Source organism: Chiloscyllium punctatum, chromosome 1, assembly GCF_047496795.1.
Source record: "Chiloscyllium punctatum isolate Juve2018m chromosome 1, sChiPun1.3, whole genome shotgun sequence".
Lineage (NCBI taxonomy): Eukaryota > Metazoa > Chordata > Chondrichthyes > Orectolobiformes > Hemiscylliidae > Chiloscyllium > Chiloscyllium punctatum.
The window spans coordinates 120,318,949-120,342,023 of NC_092739.1; the positions used below are offsets into that span (position 1 = coordinate 120,318,949).

General features: G+C 40.9%; 1 protein-coding gene across 2 annotated transcripts in view; it reads right to left on the reverse strand.

Annotated features, from left to right (window-relative positions):
- The window catches only part of fam219aa (family with sequence similarity 219 member Aa), a 95,136-nt gene that overhangs the window by 18,136 nt on the left and 53,925 nt on the right, over positions 1–23,075 (reverse strand). For both annotated transcript variants that reach the window (XM_072573204.1, XM_072573194.1), the window contains exons 3-4: positions 15,410–15,512; positions 1,575–1,655 (exon numbers count right to left, since the gene is read on the reverse strand). In XM_072573204.1, the coding sequence (XP_072429305.1) occupies positions 1,575–1,655; positions 15,410–15,512 (184 nt within the window). The remainder of the gene's footprint in view (positions 1–1,574; positions 1,656–15,409; positions 15,513–23,075) is intronic.

Consider the following 23,075-nt stretch of genomic DNA (forward strand, 5'->3'; position numbering starts at 1 on the left):
TCCACGTAGGAATTGGAGTTGTTCATGGGTAGTGCTTAGGCAGTTGGCACAGGATTCCCATTTCCTTTGTTGTCTTCGCTTGTCTCGCCAGTAGGTGTTCAAATTTGTGTAAAGTTTCCAACCATTGGGACTCATAACAGCCCATAAACGGACAGCTACACTCACTCATAACAACTCACCGGGATCCCATACTCATCATGTACAAGACAAACTTAATTTACAGGATTCCATGCAAAGACTGCACAAATCATTATATAAGGCAAACAGGCAGGCAACTAGCGATCCCCATCCACAAACACCAACCAGCCACAAAACGCCATGACCAGCTGACCCTGGCAGCCACATACACAGATGACAAAAAACCACAAATTCAACTGGGACAACACACCAATCATAGAGCAAGCCAAACAAAAGGCAGCAGAGAATTTCTGGAAACATGGCACTCATCCACGGTCTCCATCAACAAGCACATACACCTAGACCCAATATATCTGCCACTACAATGAACTGGAACCAGCAACCGGAAGTAGCAAGAATGGAGCCAAATAAATTCCAGAAGAGACAGTACAGCAGTGCTTCACAGGAGACCCCAAAGCACTGACGATGTCACCTAGACAGGGGATGAAACGTCGGCAAACCAATATTCCAGCTCAGCGAAGATACCCAACAACTACGACAACCGGCATCCGAGCTACAAATCTTTACACAAACCTTAAATAGTTGAATCAGGTTTGGTGATGAATGGCTAAGTCTATGACCTTCAGCATTTTAAAACTGCAATGACTTCCTCCAAAGGACAAGGGTAGGAAGTGTATGTGAACACCTTTAATCATATCCCACACCATCCTGAAATGTACAGTGCCTCTCCCCAGCTTTGACAAAGGGTCAGTTAGACTCGAAACATCAGCTCTTTTCTCTCCTTACAGATGCTGCCAGACCTGCTGAGATTTTCCAGCATTTTCTCTTTTGGTTTCAGATTCCAACATCCACAGTAATTTGCCTTTCTTATATAGATTTCCTGATACAATATCCTGAAGCTTGCCAGCCAACAGAGTTTCAGTATCTCTACCATATAAGCGGCAATGATTCAAGGTAGTATAGAAAAATAAACAAATTTCTCCTTTAGAAACATAGAAGATAGGAGCAGGATTAAGCCTGCTCTGGATCTCTGAACTCTGCTCTTTTATTCAATAGGATTATGGATGATCATTGAGCTCAATATTCTAATTATGCCCTCCCCACATATCCCTTGATCCTTTAGCCACAAGAGCTTTGACTTCAACCATTCTCAGTGATAGGGAATTCCAGACTCCACTGCCTCGGTGAAGAAATTTCTTCCACAGAAACATAGATGGATGGGCAATAAATGATGGCTTTGTCTCAAATATAAACTGGGTTGGTCTTGATAAAAATGCCTACAAGGTGGCAGCAAGAGTATAAGAAAATCAAAGCAAATAAAATATTTTCAAGTTAAAAGCTTGCTTTTACTGATGACTTTAGACCTCGATGTTTGGACATTTAAAAATCTAATTTGAAAAAAGTAATTACAAGAAAAGATCAGTGAAAAAAAATACCTGTCAGTATCCAGAGCGACCAAAGGTTTTTCATCTGGGCTTTGATCTAGTGACGAATATCCTTTATTGGGTACAACCAACCTGCCAAAAATCATTACAAATTACCATTGATCAACTTGTTCTTGTACATTTTATCCAACTCAGTTTTTCAGTGCAAAATGTCTCTGCATTTTTTATGCATTCGCAGGATTGGAGAACCAATAGGCGCATTTGTTCCTAGCCCAAAAACTGAATACTTTTTAATGCATTTCAGAAAACAATCAATAATAAGCCACACTGCTGTGGAGTCACATATAGGCCAGTCTGGGTAAAAACAGCAGATTACCTTCCTTGGAGAACACTAGTAAACCAGAGTTGTCATGGGACATTTTACATTCCAGACTTATTAACCTAATTTAAAGCCAACTAGCTGTAGTGAGATTTGTATCCATGCTGCCAGATGTAGTCCAGTAATACTATCAGTACTTTTCTCACATATTGGACATTGTACATGTGTGCATCAGCTTCTTTAATCAGTGATGGCTTTGCAATCCCTTTTGAATTTGTTGTAAAGCCATTTCGTATTAAAACAGATAAACTGAAAGCATTTGGGGCTTATGCTTTTAAACCATACACATTTATGGTGTTATAGTTTCAAACAGGTCTGATGGTTCGTCCTATAAATCATGCATATTATTTTTAATCAATAATAATCATTAATAGCTAGATAATAGGTAAAATCATGTAGCAACTATTTGGCATGAGTACTTTGACAAGAATGCACAAATATGCATTGAATTAATTTTCTAGTTTTTCGATAGGGCGTAAAGACCTTCAAAATCTTGATTACCCCAAAATACAGAAGTTAGATCAGGTTTTCAGATTACAGTCCTGCTCTTTATAACTGCAAATCCATTTTTTAATTTTAGTATCCATCTGCTTGTTAACTTTTGCTGCCCATTACCTCTGATACACTTCAAATTGGTCCATGTTCAGTATACAAGACTTCAAACATGCAGGGAAATTCAAAGTACAGTAAACAAAGATTATTTAATCCATCCTGCTTGTTCCAATCATGGCCAATGTATGGATTACCATGTACATGGTATTATGCTCCAAAATCAGTGATTAATCATGTACTTTAACAACACTGAATTTCTTTCCCTGAAAACCTTCACAGTGTTAATGTTGCTTTTGACCTCAATCTTATCTTTTGAACAGATATTGATTCAGCTTCTTTAACAAAAGGAATTAATTACTTTTCCATTTATGTATTGCCCCGTGGGAAAATAAGTCTTTTTCTCTACAAATATTGTGGTAGACTCTAGCTATTTTTTTGCCAATTGTCCATGGCACGTAACTTACTTAGCTTCATATAAATCTTTGATTTGTACCTTTAATTTGCTTTCTCACAGGCTTCTTTTCTTCAGGGTTAAAAATTTAAACCACTTGAACACTTTATCATACTTTATACCTTAAAACTTCAAACTGCAAACCCTTCTACATATATATCCTCTCAGGTGGAGCAATCAAACCTGACAGGATATTACATGTCACTCACAAATATTCTAGACAGAATAGATCATGAGAAACATAATGTTTGAATTTTTCCATATAAACAAAGTTGCCATAGTCTTATCATGCCATTAGTCTGCTCTTTCGGTAAAGATATATAACTCATAACGTGAGGGTCACCACACCTTAGCCATGGGGACAAGTTAAGGAGAGTTCGTCATGGTATCCTCAGCCAGTGCAGCAACTGAACCCACGCTGTTGGCAGCAATCTGTATCGCAAACCAACCATTCAGCCAATTGAGCCAGGCAGAAGATGAGATGTTGTTCCTCTAGCTTCTGTTGACTTTCACTGGAGCACCGTTGCAGGCCTGAGACAGAAATGTTGGCATGGCAACATGGTGATGTGTTGAAATGGTATGCAACTGGGAGCTTGAGGCAATTCTTATGGATACAGTGGAAGTATTCAGCAAAGCGGTTACCCATTTTACGTTTTGTCACTCCAGTGCAGAGAACACCACACTGCAAGCAGCAAATCTCTGCTTTACCATGAAGGTGAGCCAGTGTCATGGATAGTCAAGAGGGAGGAGGTAAATGAGTGTATATGACACCTTCTTTGATTGCATGAGAAGGCGCTGTTGGGGTGTGAGGTGGTGATGGTCGAGAAGGAGTGGACTAGGGTGTACAAGAAGGAACAGTCCCTACAGAATGCTGACAAGGGAGGGAGCAGAATGTATTCGGGGTGGGGGGGCATCCACTGTACAAGGGAGAAATGGCAGCTTTGGATGTGGAGGTTTTTGGGATGGCAAGTGAGAACAAGGGGGTTCCTATCATTGTTGCGGAAAGAAAGGGGTGAGGGCAGAAGTATGAAAATAGGTCAGACATTATGGAGGGATCTGTTAAATATGGCGGCAGGAAATCCTTGGCAGAAGACATACCCAAGTCCCCTATGGACCTTAGTCATCAGTGAATCCTGTAATCATCAGAACAGATGTGACAGAGAACGAGAAATTGGGAGAATGAAATGGAGTCCTTAGAAGAAGCTGGGTTTGAGGATGTATAGTCAATGTAACTGTGGAGGTTGGTACTTTTGTAATGGCCAGCCTACAACCAGAAATCAAATTTTCAGTTCTGATGAAGGATCACTGGACTTGAACTGTTATCTCTGGTTTTTGTCTTTCTTCAGCACATTCTGTTCCTGTTTCAGATCTTTAGCATCCACAATTATGCGTTTATTTTATTAAAACTGCCTTATGAGGAAAGGCCAGAAAGGATAGGCCTGTATCCTGTGGAGTCAGAGATGACTTAATTGAAGCATATAAAGTCCTGAGGGGACTTGACTGGGTGAATGTTGAAGGAATGTTTCTGAAGTTATTGTAATGAGGTCAGCCAAGTGAACCTCTCAGAATACGTGTTCCCTAATTGGGGCTGTTAACCTGATCCAATCAGAGATTCAGAGTCTCCTCAATTTAGGGGACTGACTCTGTGCTGGCTGGTGTTACAGTTGGTTTCTGCTTCCCTTTTTTTGGAGGGGGAAAACCTGATTCCTGAACTGGCTGAATTATTTAGCCAGTTTGCTAACTGGCATTCCTTTTCGTGAGGACTGATTGTTAAACTCCTGATGCACATAATGTGTTTCAGGTGTAACTCAGTTCTCATTAGGGAATTGTTGTTTCACTGGCTGGTTACAGCCTGTGTGTTACTTTTTTCTCTTTTTAGGAAAAGGACAATGTTAATTTTGTGGTAGGGCTTAGTGCTTGCACTCTAGTTTCCTTTTTTTTGTGTCTTCACTTTTTTTTGGTGTTTGGACTGAGCCCTTGTGGAAGACCTACATTTTACCAGAGGAGCTGTTCCTGTGGGGAGGCCTAGCCCTGGGACTGGGCCTCTGAAGATTGAACACCTGCGTGTGTGCTGGGAGGTGAGCACTTGCTGTATCCTGGAATTTGGGAGAAGACCTTTCCTTCAGGAGTGGACCAAACCCTTGTGAGTTAACTGCACCTGTATAATGTACTGTTCCTGTGAGTGGGCCTGGTTTTCCAAGGCTGGGCCAGGACTCCATGGAGACTGAACACCTGTGTGCTGTACATTTCCTGCCTTCATGAATGGACTCTGCCCTCGGTTGGAGACCCTGTTTTTTAGCAGTGGACTCTGCAGTTTGGAGTGGACTGCATTTTGGACAACGCACCTCAAACTGGAGTGGACTCCATTTTTGAAGACTCTATATTTGGACTGTGTACCATAAAGGACTCGGTTTTTTGGTAATTAACTGTATTATGTTGTTTGTTGGGTCCATCACCTGCACTGTCTTGTGTCCCTGTGTCTGGCAGGCCTTACTGTGAGCTGGGAGGCTCATGGGTTGTCCTGAAAGCTGTCACCCCGAAAGCCGGAGGGTGGGTAGGCCACCGGATGCCAGTCACCCCAACAGCCAGGCGGTGGGTAGGCCGTTCTGAGCGCTATCGTCCCGAGAAGGGGTGATCGGGAGAGGCTGTACTAGAGGTGGTTGGAAGGCAGAGTAGCCGAGAGCCAGAAGGCACATCGGGGCAGGCTGAGATCTGGAAGGCTTGTGGGCTACCCTGCATGTTTTCGTCCCTGGGGAAGGAGTTGGGCTGTCCTAGAGGTGGCCGGAAGGTGTCAGGATAGCCCACTGGCTGGATGGCGCATCGGGGTGGGCGAGAGTCCAATGGTACGTAGGGGCAGACAGAGTGCCAGAAGGCAGGTAGCCATCCTCAGCGCTGTCACCCCGGGTGGGTACCGGGGCGGGCTGTCCTAGAGGTAGTCGAAAGGTGCTGAGGGTGGTTAGTGAAGCCGGAAGGTGGGTAGGCCGTCCTGACCGCTGTCACCCTGAACGGGTACCGGGGTGGGCTGTCCTAGAGGTGGTCGAAAGGTGCGTCAGGGCAGACCAACAACTGGAAGGGGTATGGGGTGGACTGAGAGCCAGAAGGTGTGTAGGGGCGGGCTGCCTTAGAGTGGCTGGAAGGTGGGAGGGACGGGGGCTTACTGGGTCTGTATTGTCTGCACTTTCCTATGTAACAGGATTGTCTCATGTACAAATGCCATTGTTGATGTCTTTTTACATTTGAAACTGGGATTTAAGGTTTGTCCTCATCTCCCTGTAAACTGGTTGAAGGGTAGAGTTTGGGGCCTGGCGTTGCTGCTCCTCTCACTTGTAAAATTGCTGTTGTATACAGTTGTAAATGTTAACTGTTTTTCTGTAAACTCTTTTGTAATTGTTTAATAAAATAAACAGGAATGTCCGAAGTTCTGCTCACTCAAGGAGCCAGCTCTGAGGTAGCTGGGTCAATGTCATATACTAAACACATTTAACTGAAAGATGGCTTGGTGATGGGGTACCAGCCTTTGTGGAGTTATTTCAGTTTTCTCTTCTGCAAGGAATCTAGAACTAGGGGACATATTTTAAACACGAGGGGTCACCCATTTGAGATAGAGATGAGGAAACATTTCTTTCTCTCAAAGGGTTGAGCATCTTTGGATTTCCCTTCTATTAAAGGTAGTAGATATAAAATCTTTAGAATTTAAGGCAGACGTACATTCTAGATTTGATTACTAGGGGGATGAAGATGGTCTGGAATATGCAGAGGCATGGAGCTGAGGGCAAAATCAGATCAGCTGTGATTTTATTGAATGGTAGAGGAGGCTCAAAGGCCCAGTGGCTTACTCCTGTTTCTTCTTCTTATCTTTGTATATGATACTTGCCTCAAGTATTACTCAAAATAATGAATACGCTGTTGTTCAATTGTTTGCCCTACTTAAGCAGACATATTCCTCCATGATCTACCTCACAGTCCAGGTTGGAACCTCTTCTTGCCACAGTTTGATTTTTATTTACCCTGACTTTTTGCCTCCTTCCTCAAAGGAAATGATCTAAGGGTTTTCCAAAACGTCAATTGCCAAGTGTTTTTCAAATTACCTAAAACAGCCATACAACTGCACATTGTGTCTTGGGGCGAACAAATTCTCAAAGTAAAGCCATAGTCTGACCAGACCAGAAGATTGTCCTGGATCTAATTCGAAGTTTGGAACAAGCTTGGGCTTGTTGGGCCGAAGGGCCTGTTTCCACACTGTAAGTAACCTAACCTAACCTAATATAATTTTGCTTAAAATGACAAATTAAATCAATTTTCCACTTTCTTGCAGGTGAAAAAGCCGAATAATCACTAGATGACATGTATTTAAAGTTTTGAAAAGAGATATCAAGTGGGGATTGGAAGTGGGGTGTGGAATAGGTGGGTGGTGGGGTGGAGAGGAAGACAACAATGAGAGAACAAACACTTTTTAAAAAAAATTCTGTTAGTGTTGTGACCTGGAATGCACTATCCACAATGGTAGCAGATGTGGAAGTTACCAATTATTTCAAATGGAAATTGCATTTGGAGGCTCTTGAGGGAAGTAAACTTGCTGGGCTATGTGATACAGCAAGGTAATGAGGCTGACTGAATGCTCTACACAATATTAGTAGGATTTGGAGGGGCCAAAAGGATTCCTTCTAGTCTGTAATGACTATAAGTCTGCTAACTAATGAGTTTATTGCACCATACATGTTCTTTGTTCTTAGATTTCAAGTTCAAGTTAACTTGAATGATATTCTTTCTAACAGTGACAACAGTAAACTATCCTTCTTGACCTGTCTGGCATCCTAGACAGGGGTGATCACCAATCCTGTCTCAATGTCTCTTTTTTGCCATTCAATTGAGCCAAGCTATTAACCTACTCAAAAACTGAAACTTACGTCATCATCACAGCTTACTTTCTTACCTAGCTTTGTATCATCAGCAAACATAAATACATTATTTAATTCTTTCACCCAAGTCATGAATGCTCCCAACAGTGATCTTCACACTGCTTCACTAGTAAGTCTGCCAACCTCTAAATGACCCAGTTATTTCTTCTGATCTTTGTCCTTTACCATACCTGTATCCGCACCAATATATTTCACCAACCTAATTAGCTCTTTTGCAAAACTATTGAGAGATAGGTTAAAAAGACTCTGCTGTGAATTATGTACAGGCTAGTTGTAATCAGGGTGTGGGGAAGAAAATAAATCAGGAGACAGAAAAGGCATGCAAGAAAGCATTAGGAAAAGGCATGAGGACAAGGAAAATCAGGTTGGTAGGAGATCATAAGAAAATAATTTTGTGGAATATCTAGAAGATTTTTTTTGGAGTGTCTTGTGGTGCAGCCTAATAGGGAACAGGCAATTCTGGATCTGGTAACGTCTAATGAGGCAAACTTGATTAGGGAGCATAATGTGAAGGAACCCTGAGGGTCAATGACCATAATACGATGGAACTCACCCGGCACTTTGAAATGCAGAAGCTGGAAACAGATGTAACTGTTTTATAACTGAGTAAAAGTTAATTACAAAGACTTGGGAGGGGAGCTGGCCCATGTTGATTGATAGGGGAGCAGAGAAGGGAAGATTATGGACCAGCAATGGCAGGAGGTTCTATGTGTAATTTGGGAGAGAGCGCAGAAATTCATCTCCAGGAAGAAGGGAGTATGAGGCAATCATGGCAGAGAAGGGAAGTCAAGGACAGCATAAAAGAAAAAGCAAACAGTGTGGTGAAAATTAATAAGTAGTCAGAGTTTTGGGAAGCCTTTAAAAACCAACAGAGGATAACTAAAAAATAAATAAGTGGGTAGAAGATAAAATATAAGATTAAGCTAGCTACAACTATAAAAGAAAATTGCAAGAGTTTTTTTTAGATACGTAAAAGGTAGGAGGGGGGCAAAAGTGGACTTCTGGATAATGAAACTGGAGAAGTAATAGTAAGGAACAAAAAATGGTGGAGGAACCGCATAGATATATTGTACCCGTCTTCACAGTGCAAGACAGCAGTATCTTGAACAGAGTCAGGGGACAGAGATGAGCGTAGTGGCCACCAATGAGATGATGATACTGGGGAAATTGAAAGGTCTGACGGTGGACAAATCACCCTGATCAGAAAAAGGACACCCTTGAGTTCTGAAGCAGATAGCTGAGGAGATTATGGAGGAATTGGTGGTGATTTTTCAGGAATCACTGGAGTCAGGAAGGGTCACAGAGGACTGGAAGATGGCTAATGTAATACCTGTTTAAGAAATGAGGGAGACAGAAGACAAGAAATTATAGGGTGGTTAGCCTGACCTCAGTCATTAATAAGACTGTCAAGCCCATTATTAAAATCAAGATTACAGAGTACTGGGAAGTGTACAGTAAAATAAGAGCTGAATCAGCATGACTTCATCGAGGGAAGGTCATGCCTGACAAATCTGGTTGAATTCTTTCAGGAGACAATGAGAAAGCTAAACAAAGGCAAGTCAGAGGATGGGATCTATTTGGATTTCCAGAAGACTGCAAAAATAAAACCTGGTCAGAGAGTCATACAGCACAGAACTAGACCTCTCAGTCCAACTCGCCCATGCCAACAAGATATTTGAGATTGAACTAGCCCCATTTGGCTTATATCCCTCCAAACTCTTCCTACTTCTGTAACCATCCAAATTCTTTTTAAATGTTGTGATAGTATCTACTTCTAATATTTCCTGACAGCTCATTCTATACATGCACCACCCTCTGAGAAAACATTGCCCTTCAGCTTCCATTTAAATTTTTCCCTTCATCTTAAACCTACATCCTCTAGTTTTGGACTCCCTACCCTGGGAGAGAGACACCTTGGCTATTTGCCTTATCTATGCCCCTCATGATTTTATAAACCTCCGATGCTCCATGGAAAAGTGTTCCAACTTATCCAACCCCTCCACTTGTCAAAGACCTTGCTAAAATCCATGAGGACAACATCTACAAATCTGCCTTCATCTATCTTCTTTGTCACCTTTTTAAAAAGTTCAATCAAACAGGAGGGACACAATTTTCTATGCTGACTATCCCTAATCAGATCTTGCCTTTCCAAATGCATGTAAATCCTGTCTCTCAGAATCCTCTCAGAACTTACTCACAACTGACATCAAGCTCAATGGTCTACAGTTGCCTGGCTTTTCCTTGCAGCCTCTTAAGGAAGGTCTTAGGGACAAGGTATTGGCATGGACAGAAAATTGGCTGGCTGGCAGAAGACAGAGTAGGAGTAAAGGGGTCTTTTTCAGGATAGCAGCCAGTGATTAGTGGAGGTCAGCAGGAGTCAGTGAACACAACTAATCAAATTACAGTAACGATCTGGAAGGAGGAACTCAGGGCATTGTTGCTAAGTTTGCAGAGATACAAAAGATTGGTGGAGGGACAGCTAGTGTTGAAGAAGCAGGGCGAATGCAGAAGGTCTTTGGCTTGAAGAATGAACAAAGATGGAATACGATGTACGAAAATGAGATTATGGACTTTAGTAGGAAAGATATAGGCACAGACTATTTTCCAAATGGGAAAGGCTTCAGAAATCTGAAGAACAAAGGGACTTGGGAGTCCTAGTTCAGGATTCTCTTAAGGTTGCCACTATTAGACTTATTGTTCCTATGAAGTCTACAGTAGGTAGATGGACATGTAAGGGCCACAGTCTGACATGGGGGCATGAGGGATTTGGAGTGGTGCATGCAGGGCAAATCCTGGCATGAGGTACTAATGGTTGGAGCTTGGGAAGTGTCCACTAGCTTTTATCATCACTAGGATGATGTCCCTAAGCATCAAACTGGACCTTTTTAAAAGTCAATACCCAGAAGTCGTCTCCCAATCTTTCTTTACACACACCTGCATCGCAGGCATTTTCTCCAGAATGCAGCGAACCCAAGAAATTCCCAGTGTTCACTACCTGTTCAGAGAAAAAGAAAATCCTGGCCTTCAAGCCTAGGTTTGGTCACCACGTAGCCAGGACTCTGGAGTGTCTCATAGATTTACCTACAGTTTAAATTCTGTAGTTCTCAGATTGAAGCAGGGTTTTTACCAAGACCAATATCTGAAACTAGTTCCTTGTTAAGTGGCAAAAAAACCCCAGGAATTGCTGGAAAAATTCAAGGTCTGGCAGCATCTGTACAGACAAATCAGAGTTAATGTTTCAGATCCAGTGACCCTACTTCATTACAGCTGTTTAGTGAATTAGTTATGTCTTTTCTTTGAACAGTGACTTACAACAGTGTGTCAAAATTAGGTGACAAAATATAAGAAGGTGCTTCATTATTTAGGAATGGAAGAAAAAGAGATGCTCTGTTGTTTTTGTCATTTTAAACTTGCTCAGCTTGCAGGAGAAATTATTTTTCGAATATCTGGTCAGTGTCTCAGATCTAATTTATTTCTAAGATTCAACATGATATAGCAATGAGCAATCCGTGGGATTTCTTGATACCAGCTTGGTTTGAACCAAATATGTCTGCAATAAGTATTTTGAGTCCGATTATTTTTGGAAATAAAACCTCATGGTGTCCCGGGACAGCATGTCAGCATGGATAGAAGCTGGCTAACAAAGTAGAAAGTAGCACAAATGGGTTTTTTCAGGTTAGCAAGGTCAGTGATGTGAGAATGTTGAGGCCTCAACCATTTATAATTTATATAAATTACTTTGATGAAGGGACTGAAAGTATGATTGTAAAATTTGCTGATGACACAAAGGAGAACAGTAAGTTGTGAAGAGGACAGAAAAGGCTACAAAAAGATATAGACAGGTTAAGCGACTGGGCAAATAAGTGGAAAAAAATGCAAAATTGTCCACTTTGGCTGGAAGAATAAGAAAGAAGCAAATTATCTAAATGGTGAGAGGTTTTAGGCATGTATCACAAAAGGTTAGCATGCAGGTGCAGCAAGTAATTTGGAAGGCGAATAGAATTTTTTTTTATACAAGGGAAACTGAATTCAAAAATAGGGAGGTTCTGCTTCAGTTATTCGAGGTGCTAGTCAGACTACAACTCGAGTAGTGTGCCCAGTTTTGGTCAACTTATTTAAAGGGGGGTGCAAATACACTGGAAGTAGTTCAGTGAAGAGATTAATAACTGGAACAAGTGGATTGTCTCATGAGGAAAGATTGGATAGCCTAGACTTGTGGGTGGCACGGTGGCAAAGTGGTTAGCACTGCTGCCTCACAGTGCCAGAGACCCAGGTTCAATTCCCAACTCAGGCGACTGTGTGGAGTTTGCACATTCTCCCAGTGTCTGCGTGGGTTTCCTCTGGGTGCTCCGGTTTCCTCCCATAGTCCAAAAATATGCAGGTTAGGTGAATTGGTCATGTTAAATTGCCCGTTATGTTAGGGGCAGGGGTAAATGTAGGGGAATGGGTCTGGGTGCTTCGGTGGGTCGGTGTGGACTTGGGCCAAAGGGCCTGTTTCCACACTGTAAGTAATCTAAAGACGAAGAATAAGAGGAGGGTAGTGTTACGAAATGAGGTAAATGTTTTGCTACTTTAAACTAGCAACGCAAAAGATTCACCCTGTGCTGTAATCTGTTAAAAGTCACTAAAGTAAAAATTAACAACTTTATTCTTTAAGTTCAACAGAGAATATTAAAACCACCAATTATTTACAACTCCTTTCTCTTAAACCTATCTCTTACCTCCCACTCTACAATACTAGTCTGATAAAAGTTCCAGTTAAAATTTACAAAATAAAAAAAAATGTATCAAAACCAGTCAGCTTTGCAGATTCTCCTTTGTAGATTTTCCCCTGCAGATTCTCTGCAGGTCAGCCTCAATGTTCTGTTGCACAAACTCCTCATTGAAAGGTACCTTTCAGAGAGTTCTTCAACTAGCAATCTACATTTGTAGATCTTTGGCAGTTCTCCCCCTAACTGTTCAAAATATCTCGTTTTATACCCCAAAACGTTGGATTGTTTCATTGGTTTTAATATTATCAAAATACTAAATTGAAATTTGGTATCTTGGGCATAATTTAAACTGATTGGTTGAATTCGAATTTGTTTTTGTTTCATAGCAACCCAATTTCTGCTATTTGTTTCGACCAAGTGTTACATCGTTACCTTGTTCAGGACTCTGTGCTTTGTCAGTCCTTGATGGGTTTTCAACTCTCAACTTATACTACACCTCGACACCTTAATAACAGTAGGTTTGGAGAAAAGGATTCCTGTTATGAGAGAATCCAGGACTAAGGGTCATTGCTTACTAATCTGGCGTCACCCATACGTAACAGAGATTGTGCAAGTTATTTTTCTTTCAGAGTGTCATGGGTCTTTGGAACTCTTCCCGAAAGTATTGAGGAAGCAAAGTTCTTCAACATTTTTACAGCAGTAGACTTTTGTCATGCAAGGGGATGAAGGGTTATTAGGAGAATGTGGGAATGTGAATTTGAGATTCCAGTGAGATCAGCTGTGAATGGCAGATCAGGCTTGGGAGGGCTGTATAACCTTATCCAGTTCATAGAGTCATAGAGATGTACAGCATGGAAACAGACCCTTTGGTCCAACCTGTCCATGCCGACCAGATATCCAAACCCAATCTACTCCCACCGGCCCATATTCCTCCAAACCCTTCCTATTCATATACCCATCCAAATGGCTCTTAAATGTTGCAATTGTACCAGCCTCCACCACTTCCTCTGGCAGCTCATTCCATACATGTACCACCCTGTGTGAAAAGTTGCCAGAGGTCTCTTTTATGTCTTTCCCCTCTACCTTAAACCAGTCTAGTTCTGGACTCCCCAACCCCTGGGAAAACACTGTCTATTTACCTATCCGTGCCCTTCATTAGGTCACCCCCTAGCCTCCGACGCTCCAGGGAAAACAGCTCCAGCCTGTTCAGCCTCTCCCTATCGCTCAAATGCTCCAACCCTAGCAACATCCTTGTAAATTTTTTCTGAACCCTTTCAAGTTTCACAATATCTTTCTGATAGGAAGGAGACCAGAATTGCATGCAATATTCTAACAGTGGCCTAACCAATGTCATGTACAGCTGCAACATGACCTCCCAACTCATGTACTCAATACTCTGACTAATAAAGGAAAGCATACCAAACGCCTTCTTCATTATCCTATCTACCTGTAACTCCACTTTCAAGGAGCTATGAACCTGCACTCCAAGGTCTCTTTATTCAGCAACACTCCCTAGGACCTTACCATTAAGTGTATAATTCCTGCTAAGATTTGCTTTCCCAAAATGCAGCACCTCACACTTATCTGAATTAAACTCCATCTGCCACTTCTCAGCCCATTGGCCCATCTGGTCCAGATCCTGTTGTAATCTGACGCTGTCCACTACACCTTCAATTTTGGTGTCATCTGCAAACTTACTAACTGGACCTCATATGCTCGCATCCAAATCATTTATGTAAAGGACAAAAAGGAGAGGACCCAGCACCGATCCTTGTGGCACTCCACTGGTCACAGGCCTCCAGAGTGAAAAACAAACCTCCACCCTCTGTCTTTTACATTTGAGCCAGTTCTGTATCCAAATGGCTAGTTCTCCTTTTATTCCATGAGATCTAACCTTGCTAATCAGTCTCCCATGGGGAACCTTGTCAAACGCCTTCCTGAAGTCCATATTAATCACATCTACTGCCCTCATCAATTTTTGTTACTTCATCAAAAACTCAATCAAGTTTGAGAGACATGATTTCCCACGAACAAAGCCATGATGACTATCCCTAATCAGTCCTTGCCATTCCAAATACATGTACATCCTGTCCCTCAGGATTCCCTCCAACAACTTGCTCACCATTGAGGTCAGGCTCACCTGTCTATAGTTCTTTGGCTCGTCTTTACCGCCCTTCTTAAACAGTGGCACCACATTTGCCAACCTCCAGTCTTCTGGCACCTCACCAGTGACTGTTCGATGATACAAATATCTCAGCAAGAGGCCCAGCAATCACTTCTCTAGCTTCCCACAGAGTTCTCGGGTACACCTGATCAGGTCCTGGGGATTTATCCACCTTTAACCATTTCAAGACATCCAGCACTTCCTCCTTTGTATTCTGGACATTTTGCAAGATGTCACCATCTATTTCCCTACAATCTATATTTCTATGTTTGTCTTTATTGCTATGTGTGTCAGATAAAAATGCTTGAACTTTAACTTTTTGAACATTTTCCCTTGTTTGGTCTGAGATGCCTTCATCAAGCCAATTGCTTACAGAAGTATTTAACTTTTCTTACCTTCAACCCACCACCTTACAGTTAATTAAATAGACATTAAAGTTACATAATCCAGTACCACAGAACATACGACTAGCATAAGATCTCTTATGGGAACTGTTTGTTTTCCCCAAGTACATATTGAGGCATAACAGTCGACCCAAGCAAAAGCCTGGTAGATTTCTGGTTGCTCATGTCATCTTCCCTGTCAAGTATTGGTTTTACAGGTTTACTTGGAGATGATGGGAATCTTATTGCCTTCCTCTTCTGTGCTGGATCATTCCAGAAACTACTGGCTATTGTATTTAGAAATTAAGTTTATGTAACATCTGTACCTTGTTCTTGCCATCACATTGTTCTTTTTTGGCTGCTGATTGACAGGGCTTCCAACAGTGCCATTCTTCAGAGACCCCTTCCTGGCTAGCTCTCGCTGCTTCTCTGTAAACAGAGAGATTAAACACTTAAATTCCCTCGAAGGGTCTCAGTATTAACATTTTGCCAGTAATATAAATATTGGCTCCAAAATACTTAAAAAGCTTAAAATTACTTCACATAAATTTAAATGCACAAGAAATTTCACAATCATCGAGAAGAACTCAACTCAGAAAAAAGTGAATCAGGTATCTTTTATTTTTAAAAATTTATGTTTTGAATAAGTTTTGTAAAGTTCAACAGTCACATTTGTATTAAAACGGAAATAAAAAAATCTTTAAATACCCTTTTCAAAACGAAAAGTAAAACATTTTTAATTCAGATAAATGTGAGGTGCTGCATTTTGGGAAAGCAAATCATAGCAGGAATTATACACTTCATGGTAAGGTCCTAGGGAGTGTTGCTGAACAAAGAGACCTTGGGGTGCAGGTTCATAGCTCCTTGAAAGTGGAGTCACAGGTAGATAGGATCGTGAAGGCAGCGCTTGGTATGCTTTCCTTTATTGGTCAGAGTATTGAGTACATGAGTTGGGAGATCATGTTGTCGCTGTACAGGACATTGGTAAGGCTACTGTTGGACTATTGCATACAATTCTGGTCTCCTTCCTATCGGAAAGATGTTGTGAAACTTGGAAGGGTTCAGGAAAGATTTACAAGGATGTTGCCAGGGTTGGAGGATTTGAGCTACAGGGAGAGGCTAAACAGGCTGGGGCTGTTTTCCCTGGTGCGTCGGAGGCTGAGAGGTGACCGTATAGAGATTTACAAAATTATAAGGGGCATGGATAGAGTAAATAGGCAAAGTCTTTTCTCTGGGGTCTAGAGGGCATAGGTTTAGGGTGAGAGGGGAAGATATGAGAGAGAGAGACCTAAGGGGCAACTTTTTCACGCAGAGGGTGGTACGTGTATGGAATGAGCTGCCAGAGGAAGTGGTGGAGGCTGGTACAATTGCAACATTTAAGAGGCATCTGGATGGGTATACGAATAGGAAGGGTTTGGAGGGATATTGGCCAGATCCTGGCTGGTGGGACTAGATTGGGTTGGGATATCTGGTTGGCATGGACAGGTTGGACCGAAGAGTCTGTTTCCATGCTGTACATCTCTATGACTGCCTTTAATGGTGTCATTTTAGATACAAGTACATAGGTACAAAAACTTGGATACAAAAGAGGAATAAAAGAAATAGTAGCATTAGAGTCCAAAAATATAAGTTTGAAATATGACAGTTATAACATAGTAAAAGGATAGACATTACAGTCCAGTAAAAAATTTCAAGTAGCAACAGCTCAGCACCCAGTCTAATTGCTTGTGCCAGGTCCTAATCCAACAACTGTCCTACTCTTCTCCAAGCCTCCAGTCTGCTTCACACCAGCATTCAGCTGCTCCAGGACTCGCTGCCTCTCGCACAAACATTACGCCAATTTTGGATCTGTCATGCCAAGTTACCAGAGATCCCATGTGTTTCCACCTTTGGTATTGGTTTTCAAAAAGAGACCTTGTTAAAGGTTTCCACACACCCGATCCCCACCTCATTAAATGCAAACAAATATTTGTTAGGCATGACCTCAAATTGAAAGCTAATGCACACAAAGTGGCAAAGATTACTGGGAAACTAGAAATCTTTATAATTTTATTCGTGGATTGCTATTGATCTTCAAAGATGGGTAAGATAGATTTCAAGAGTAAAGTTGCTCAGAATATAAAAACAGATAGCAAAAGTTTATAGAAATATTGAAGATGAAAAAGAATGGCTAAGGTATACATTGTTTTTTTTAAAAAGAGGATGTGAAGGCAGATTTAACGATGGAAAATGAGGAAATGGCTGAGGTGTTGAACTAGTATTTTGTATCATTCTTCACAGTGGAAGACACAAATAAGACAATAATCGATGACAAGGAGGCTATGGCAGACAATGTCCTAGAAAAGATCATTATCACTAAAGAGATAGTGTTAGGCAAGCTAATGGGGCTGAAGGGAGACAAGTCTCCTGGTCCTGATGGAATGTATCCCAGGGTAGTAGAAGGGATGGTGGGCAAGATAGCTTGTAGTAATTTACCAAAATTTGCTGGACTCTGGGGTGGTTCTGGCAGATTGGAAAATAGCAAATGCGATGTCACTGATTAAAAGAGGGGGTAGACAAAAGGCAGGTAACTAGAAATTAGCATAACTTCTGAAGTGGGGAAAATGTTTGAATCTGTAATCAAAGGAAGAAATAGCAAGACATCTGGATAGAAAACTGTACCATTGGGCAGACGCAGCAGGGGTTCATGAAAGGCAGGTCATAGTTAACTAATTTACTGGAATTCTTTGAGGAAATTATGAGCATGGTGAACTGTGGGGAATCAGTGGATGTGGGATTTCTGGATTTCCAGAAGGCATTTGACAAAATGCTGCACAAAAGACTGCTACAAAAGATGAAGGTGCACAGCAGTACAGGTATTGTATTAGCATGAATAGAGGACCAGTTAACTAACAGAAAGCAAAGGTGGGGAAAATGGGTGCTTTTTTGGTTGGTGATCAGTGACTAGTGTTATGGCTCAGGGATAGCTGCTGGGGCTTCAATTGTTTACAATTTATATAGATGATTTGGAATTGGGGACCAAGTTTAGTGTCTCAAAGTTTGCAGATGACACGAAGATGAATGGTAGAGTTAGTATGCAGAGGACACAAAATCTGCAGAGGGATATAGGTAGGTTAATTGAGTGGGCAAAGGCCTGGTAGAGGAAGTACAATGTTAGTAAATGTAAGGTCATCCACTTTGGTAGGACCAACAACAAAATGAACAATTATTTAAAATCATGAAAAATTGCACACGTTGCTATGCAGGGGATCCTGGGTGCCCTTGTGCATGAATCACAAAAAATTGTTGCATCTGCAAACCAAACAATTAGGAAGGCAAACGGAATACTGTCCTTTATTGTTAGAGGGATGGAGTTTAAAAACAGGGAGGTAATGCTGCCACTGTATAGGGTGATGGTGAGTCACACCTGGAGTGCTGTGTAGAGTTTTAGTCTCCTTACGCGAGAAAGGATGTACTAACACTGCACAGGAGATTCACTAGGTTAAGTCTGGAGTTCAGACGACTGGCGAATAAGGAGAGATTGAGTAGACTGTGACTATTATTCATTAGAATTTAGAAGAATGCAGGGCCATCTTATAGAAACATATAAAATTATGAAGGGAATAGATACGATAGAAGCAGGAAGGCTGTTTCCACTGGTATATAAAACTAGAACTAGAGGACATAACCTCAAAATAAGTGGGAGCAGGTTTAGGATTGAATTGAGGAAGAATTTCTTCACTCAAAAAGGATTTTTAATCCGTTGAATTCCCTACCTAGTGAAGCAGTTGAGGCTACCTCGTTGAATGTTTTTAAGGCAAACATAGATATTTGAACAGTAAGAGAATTGAGAGTTATGGTGAGCAGGCAATTCAGTAGAGAGATGAGTCCTTGAAAAGGTCAGCCATGATCTTATTGAATGTAGAGCAGGCACAAGGGGTCAGATGGCTTACTCCTACTCCTATTACTTATATTCTCCCTCAGACAAAGCCATGCTCAATATACCTGATCAAATCTGGTCTCTCCAAGTATAGAGTAATTCTCTCCTTGCGAACTTTCTCTCATACTTTCCCTTCCATTGATGAGAGACTGCATAGACTGCAATTCCCCTAAATTCCTAACAATTAAGGGCGGCACGGTGGCTTAGTAGTTAATACTGCTGCCTCACAGCGCCAGGGACCCAGGTTCGATTCCAGCCTCGGGCGACTGTCTGTGTTGAGTTTGCCCATTCTCGTGTCTGCGTGGGTTTCCTCTGGATGCTCCAGTTTCCTCCCACATTCCAAAGATGTGCAGGTCAGGTGAACTGGCCATGCTAAATTGCCCATAGTGTTAGCTGCATTAGTCAGAGGGAAATGGGTCTCGGTGGGTTACTCTTTGGAGGGTCGGTGTGAACTGGTTGGGCCGAAGGGCCTGTTTCCACTGTAGGGAATCTAATCCAATTCTGAAGGATCACTCCACTCAAAGCGTTAACTCTGCTTTCTCTCTCCAGGTGCTGCCATACTTATTAAGTTTTCCCCTAAAATTTCTATTTTAATTGCAGTAAGATATCCTTGCTTCTTTACTCAAATCGTTTTGCAATGAAGGGTAACATAACATCTTCTTTTCCACCAGTTTGCTGCATCTGCATGCTTGCTTGCAATGACTAATGTACAAGGGCACTTAGGTCCCTTTGTACCTTAACCAGTGTTTAGCCCGACTGAAATGGACAACATAGTTGTCCACATTACACTAATGTGCCCACTCGCTCAATTTGTCCAAGGGTCCAATCCCCAGTAGCTATCGACACTTAAAGTCCATTAATTCAGCTTTCCTCAGATGATAATCGAATTGCCAAGGAGCAGGAAGCGTCATATTCCAAGGAAAATCTTTCTCCATTCTATCGCAAAAATGGGTATTATATTTGTCTAGTACTGGGCATTCTGCACCAGTCAGCAACACAATAATTATTCATTAAAAACAGAGAATTTTAAAAATTCAAAACCACGAATTTATGACTGAATGATTTTTAGGCAAATCACCACAATCATCATGGGACAGCAATGACAATTTCCTTGAAACTCAATTATCTCTGGAGTAAGACTATGAAAACCAATATACAATTTAATGATTTTATAAAATCAATAAGCAGTAAAGACTGCTGCGATCTCCCAACTGTGAATCATTTATTGATTCCTTTAAGTATTATCTCCATTACACTTAAAATACTCTTGTTTTAATATTTCATGGGGTGTTTTGAAGTCAATGTTAAATGCCGTCATCTTCTCCTACTTCAGGCTTCTCCCATTTACTTGGGGTCGTTACAATTGAAGGAGTTTGCTTACATTTTGTACGGGAAATATTACTTCTATATCATACCCATTATTTTGTTCTTTATTAAAAATGATATTCAGCTAACTTGTCCAAAAAAAAGGTTGTTTGAAATGTTATCAATAAACATTTCTGTTTTATTTTGCATTCAAATAACTTTGAGAGGTAGAACAATTCAGCAGAAGAGTCTATTCACAGTTCTTCAATTATTGTAAGGCATTGATATTAGCTAAGCGTATCCTGGAGTCTATCAAAGCCTTCCCACCTTCCACATGTCTCATTCCTTATAGAAATTTAGATGTCCAACATTTCTCATTGTGATGTCACAGTTATGCCATAGGGGCTAATATACTGCAAAAATTCAGAAGTTACATTATTTCCTGTCTCACTTTATAATTTCCTTGGACCTGATTGCAGATTTTGAGCATTAAAATTTCTTGTATGACCACGAGTACTGAGACTCAAAAATAGTGGCAGCTGATCAATAACAAAAGTGATTTTAAACAATCTAAGGCAATAATTTAAATAGTTATTTAAATAGTTCATTTTACATATCTTAAGAGTTGTGGAAAAGAAATACTTGCAATGTTTATTATGATTTAAAAATTTTTGGCCTACCATTTATAAGACAAGTTCATTTGAGGTGAATCTGAGACACTGACAGTTCTGACTGGCTTTATTTCAAAATAACCATGTTTCTCTTTACCTTCTACGTCCCTAAGTAATTGACAATGTTGTTAACACGAATAAAGTCAATAGACAACAACAAACAAAAACTGCAATGAGTTCTGAACATTGGGGAAATGAAGCAATGATGACTGAGCTGCATTAGCTAAAAGCACAGTCAAATTCAGAGTCAGTTCCAGCCTGTATTCTTAAAGCTTGTGGATTAACTATTCATTTATTTTTAAGCTTGCCCACAACACGTTAAAATTATAAATGCAAACTGAGAAACTGAAGAAAGTTAAACGATGATAATTAATAGTGTTCAAAAAAGGCAACAAACTGCATGGTTAAGTTTTTCTTTGTGCCTGTGCTTTCTAAAGCAAAGAAAGTAGAGTCCTTGCACATTTTTAAAACAGATGGTGAGATTGTTGGTTAGCAAGAGGTGAAAGGTGATCAGGGAGAGGTGGGAATGTGAATTTGAGGTTACAATCAGATCAGCAATGATAACACTAGAATGATGAAGTAGGCCTAGGGGACTGATTGGCCTACTCCTGCTCCTTGTGTGTACAGTTTTAGTGCTATCAGTTTCAGTGGACCAACCAATTGTTTTTCAAGATTGCTCCATGGAGTCCTGAGCAAAAATAAATGCAAGGACTAAACGCTGAGAGATATTCATGTATTTGCAGTTGGATTTACCCATGTAATAACCAGACAGCTTTTCAATATACTACATCTTGTTAAGAGAAGAAAAACAGATAAAGTGCAAAAATAACATCGCTATTACAGAAAGAGGGATAACTCTGGCAATTTAATTTTCTGGGGTATAGATGCTATAAAAAGAATAGAAAGGGAGGAAAGAGAGGAGGGGGAGTGACATTTTTGATTAGGGACAACATTACAGCTATACTTAAAGAGGATATTCATGGAGGATCAGCCAATGAAGCTATATGGGTGGAACTGAGAAATAAGAAAGGGATGATCACCTTGACGGCTCCCTAATATCAGAGGGAGCTTCAGCAAACATGTCGGAAGATCTGAGATATCTCTAAGAAAAAGAGAATTGTAATGATAAGGGGGAGTTTAACTTTCCAAACATAGACTGGGACTGCCATCGTGTTAAGGGCAGGAATTTGTTAAGTGCATTCAAGAAGAGCTTCTTATTCAATATCTGGATGTACCTACTAGGGAAGGAGCAATACTCAACTTTCTATTGGGAAATAGGTGACTGAGGCGTTAGTGGAGGAGCACTTTAGGGCCAGTGATCATAATCTATTCGTTTTAAAATAGTAATTGGAAAAGATAGGCCTGGTCTAAACTTTTAAATTGGAGCAAGGACAATTTTGATGGCATTGTTTAATATATTGCGTCAGCTGCATGACACTATAATATTCTTTTATTGTAAATTCTGCACCTTATGATCCTGCTCCACAGCCGATGAAGGAGAAGTGCTCCAAAAGCTAGTAATTCCAAATAAACCTGTTTGACTATAACCTGGTGTTGCGTGATTTTAAACTTTGATGGTATTAGTGAGGAGCTCTCAAATTGAATAGGAGAGGCTGTTCACAAGAAAAGGGATGACAGGCAAGTGGGAGGCTTTCAAAAATGAGATTACTCGAGTTCAGAGACACTATGTTCCACTCCGTATGAAAGGCAAGGCTGGTAGGTTTAGGCAATACTGGATGACTGGAGATATTGAGGCTCAGTCAAGAATGAGGAGGAGGCAAATGTCAGGTATAGACAGTTGGGATCAGGTGAATCAATGGAGGAGTGGGGGGGGGGGGAGGGGGGGGGTCAGGTTTGAGTACATTTAACAGGGCGATCAGGAGGGCAAAGAGATGATATAGCTTTGGCAAATAAGATTAAGGAGAATCCAAAGAGATTCTAAAAATAAATTAAGGGCAAAAGATTAGGTAGAGAGAAAATTGTGCCCTTTAAAGATCAACAGGTTGTCTATGAGTGGAACCACACAAGACTGGTGAGATACTAAACAAGTATTTCATGTCAGTATTTACTATGGAGAGCGACGTGGAAGTTACGAAG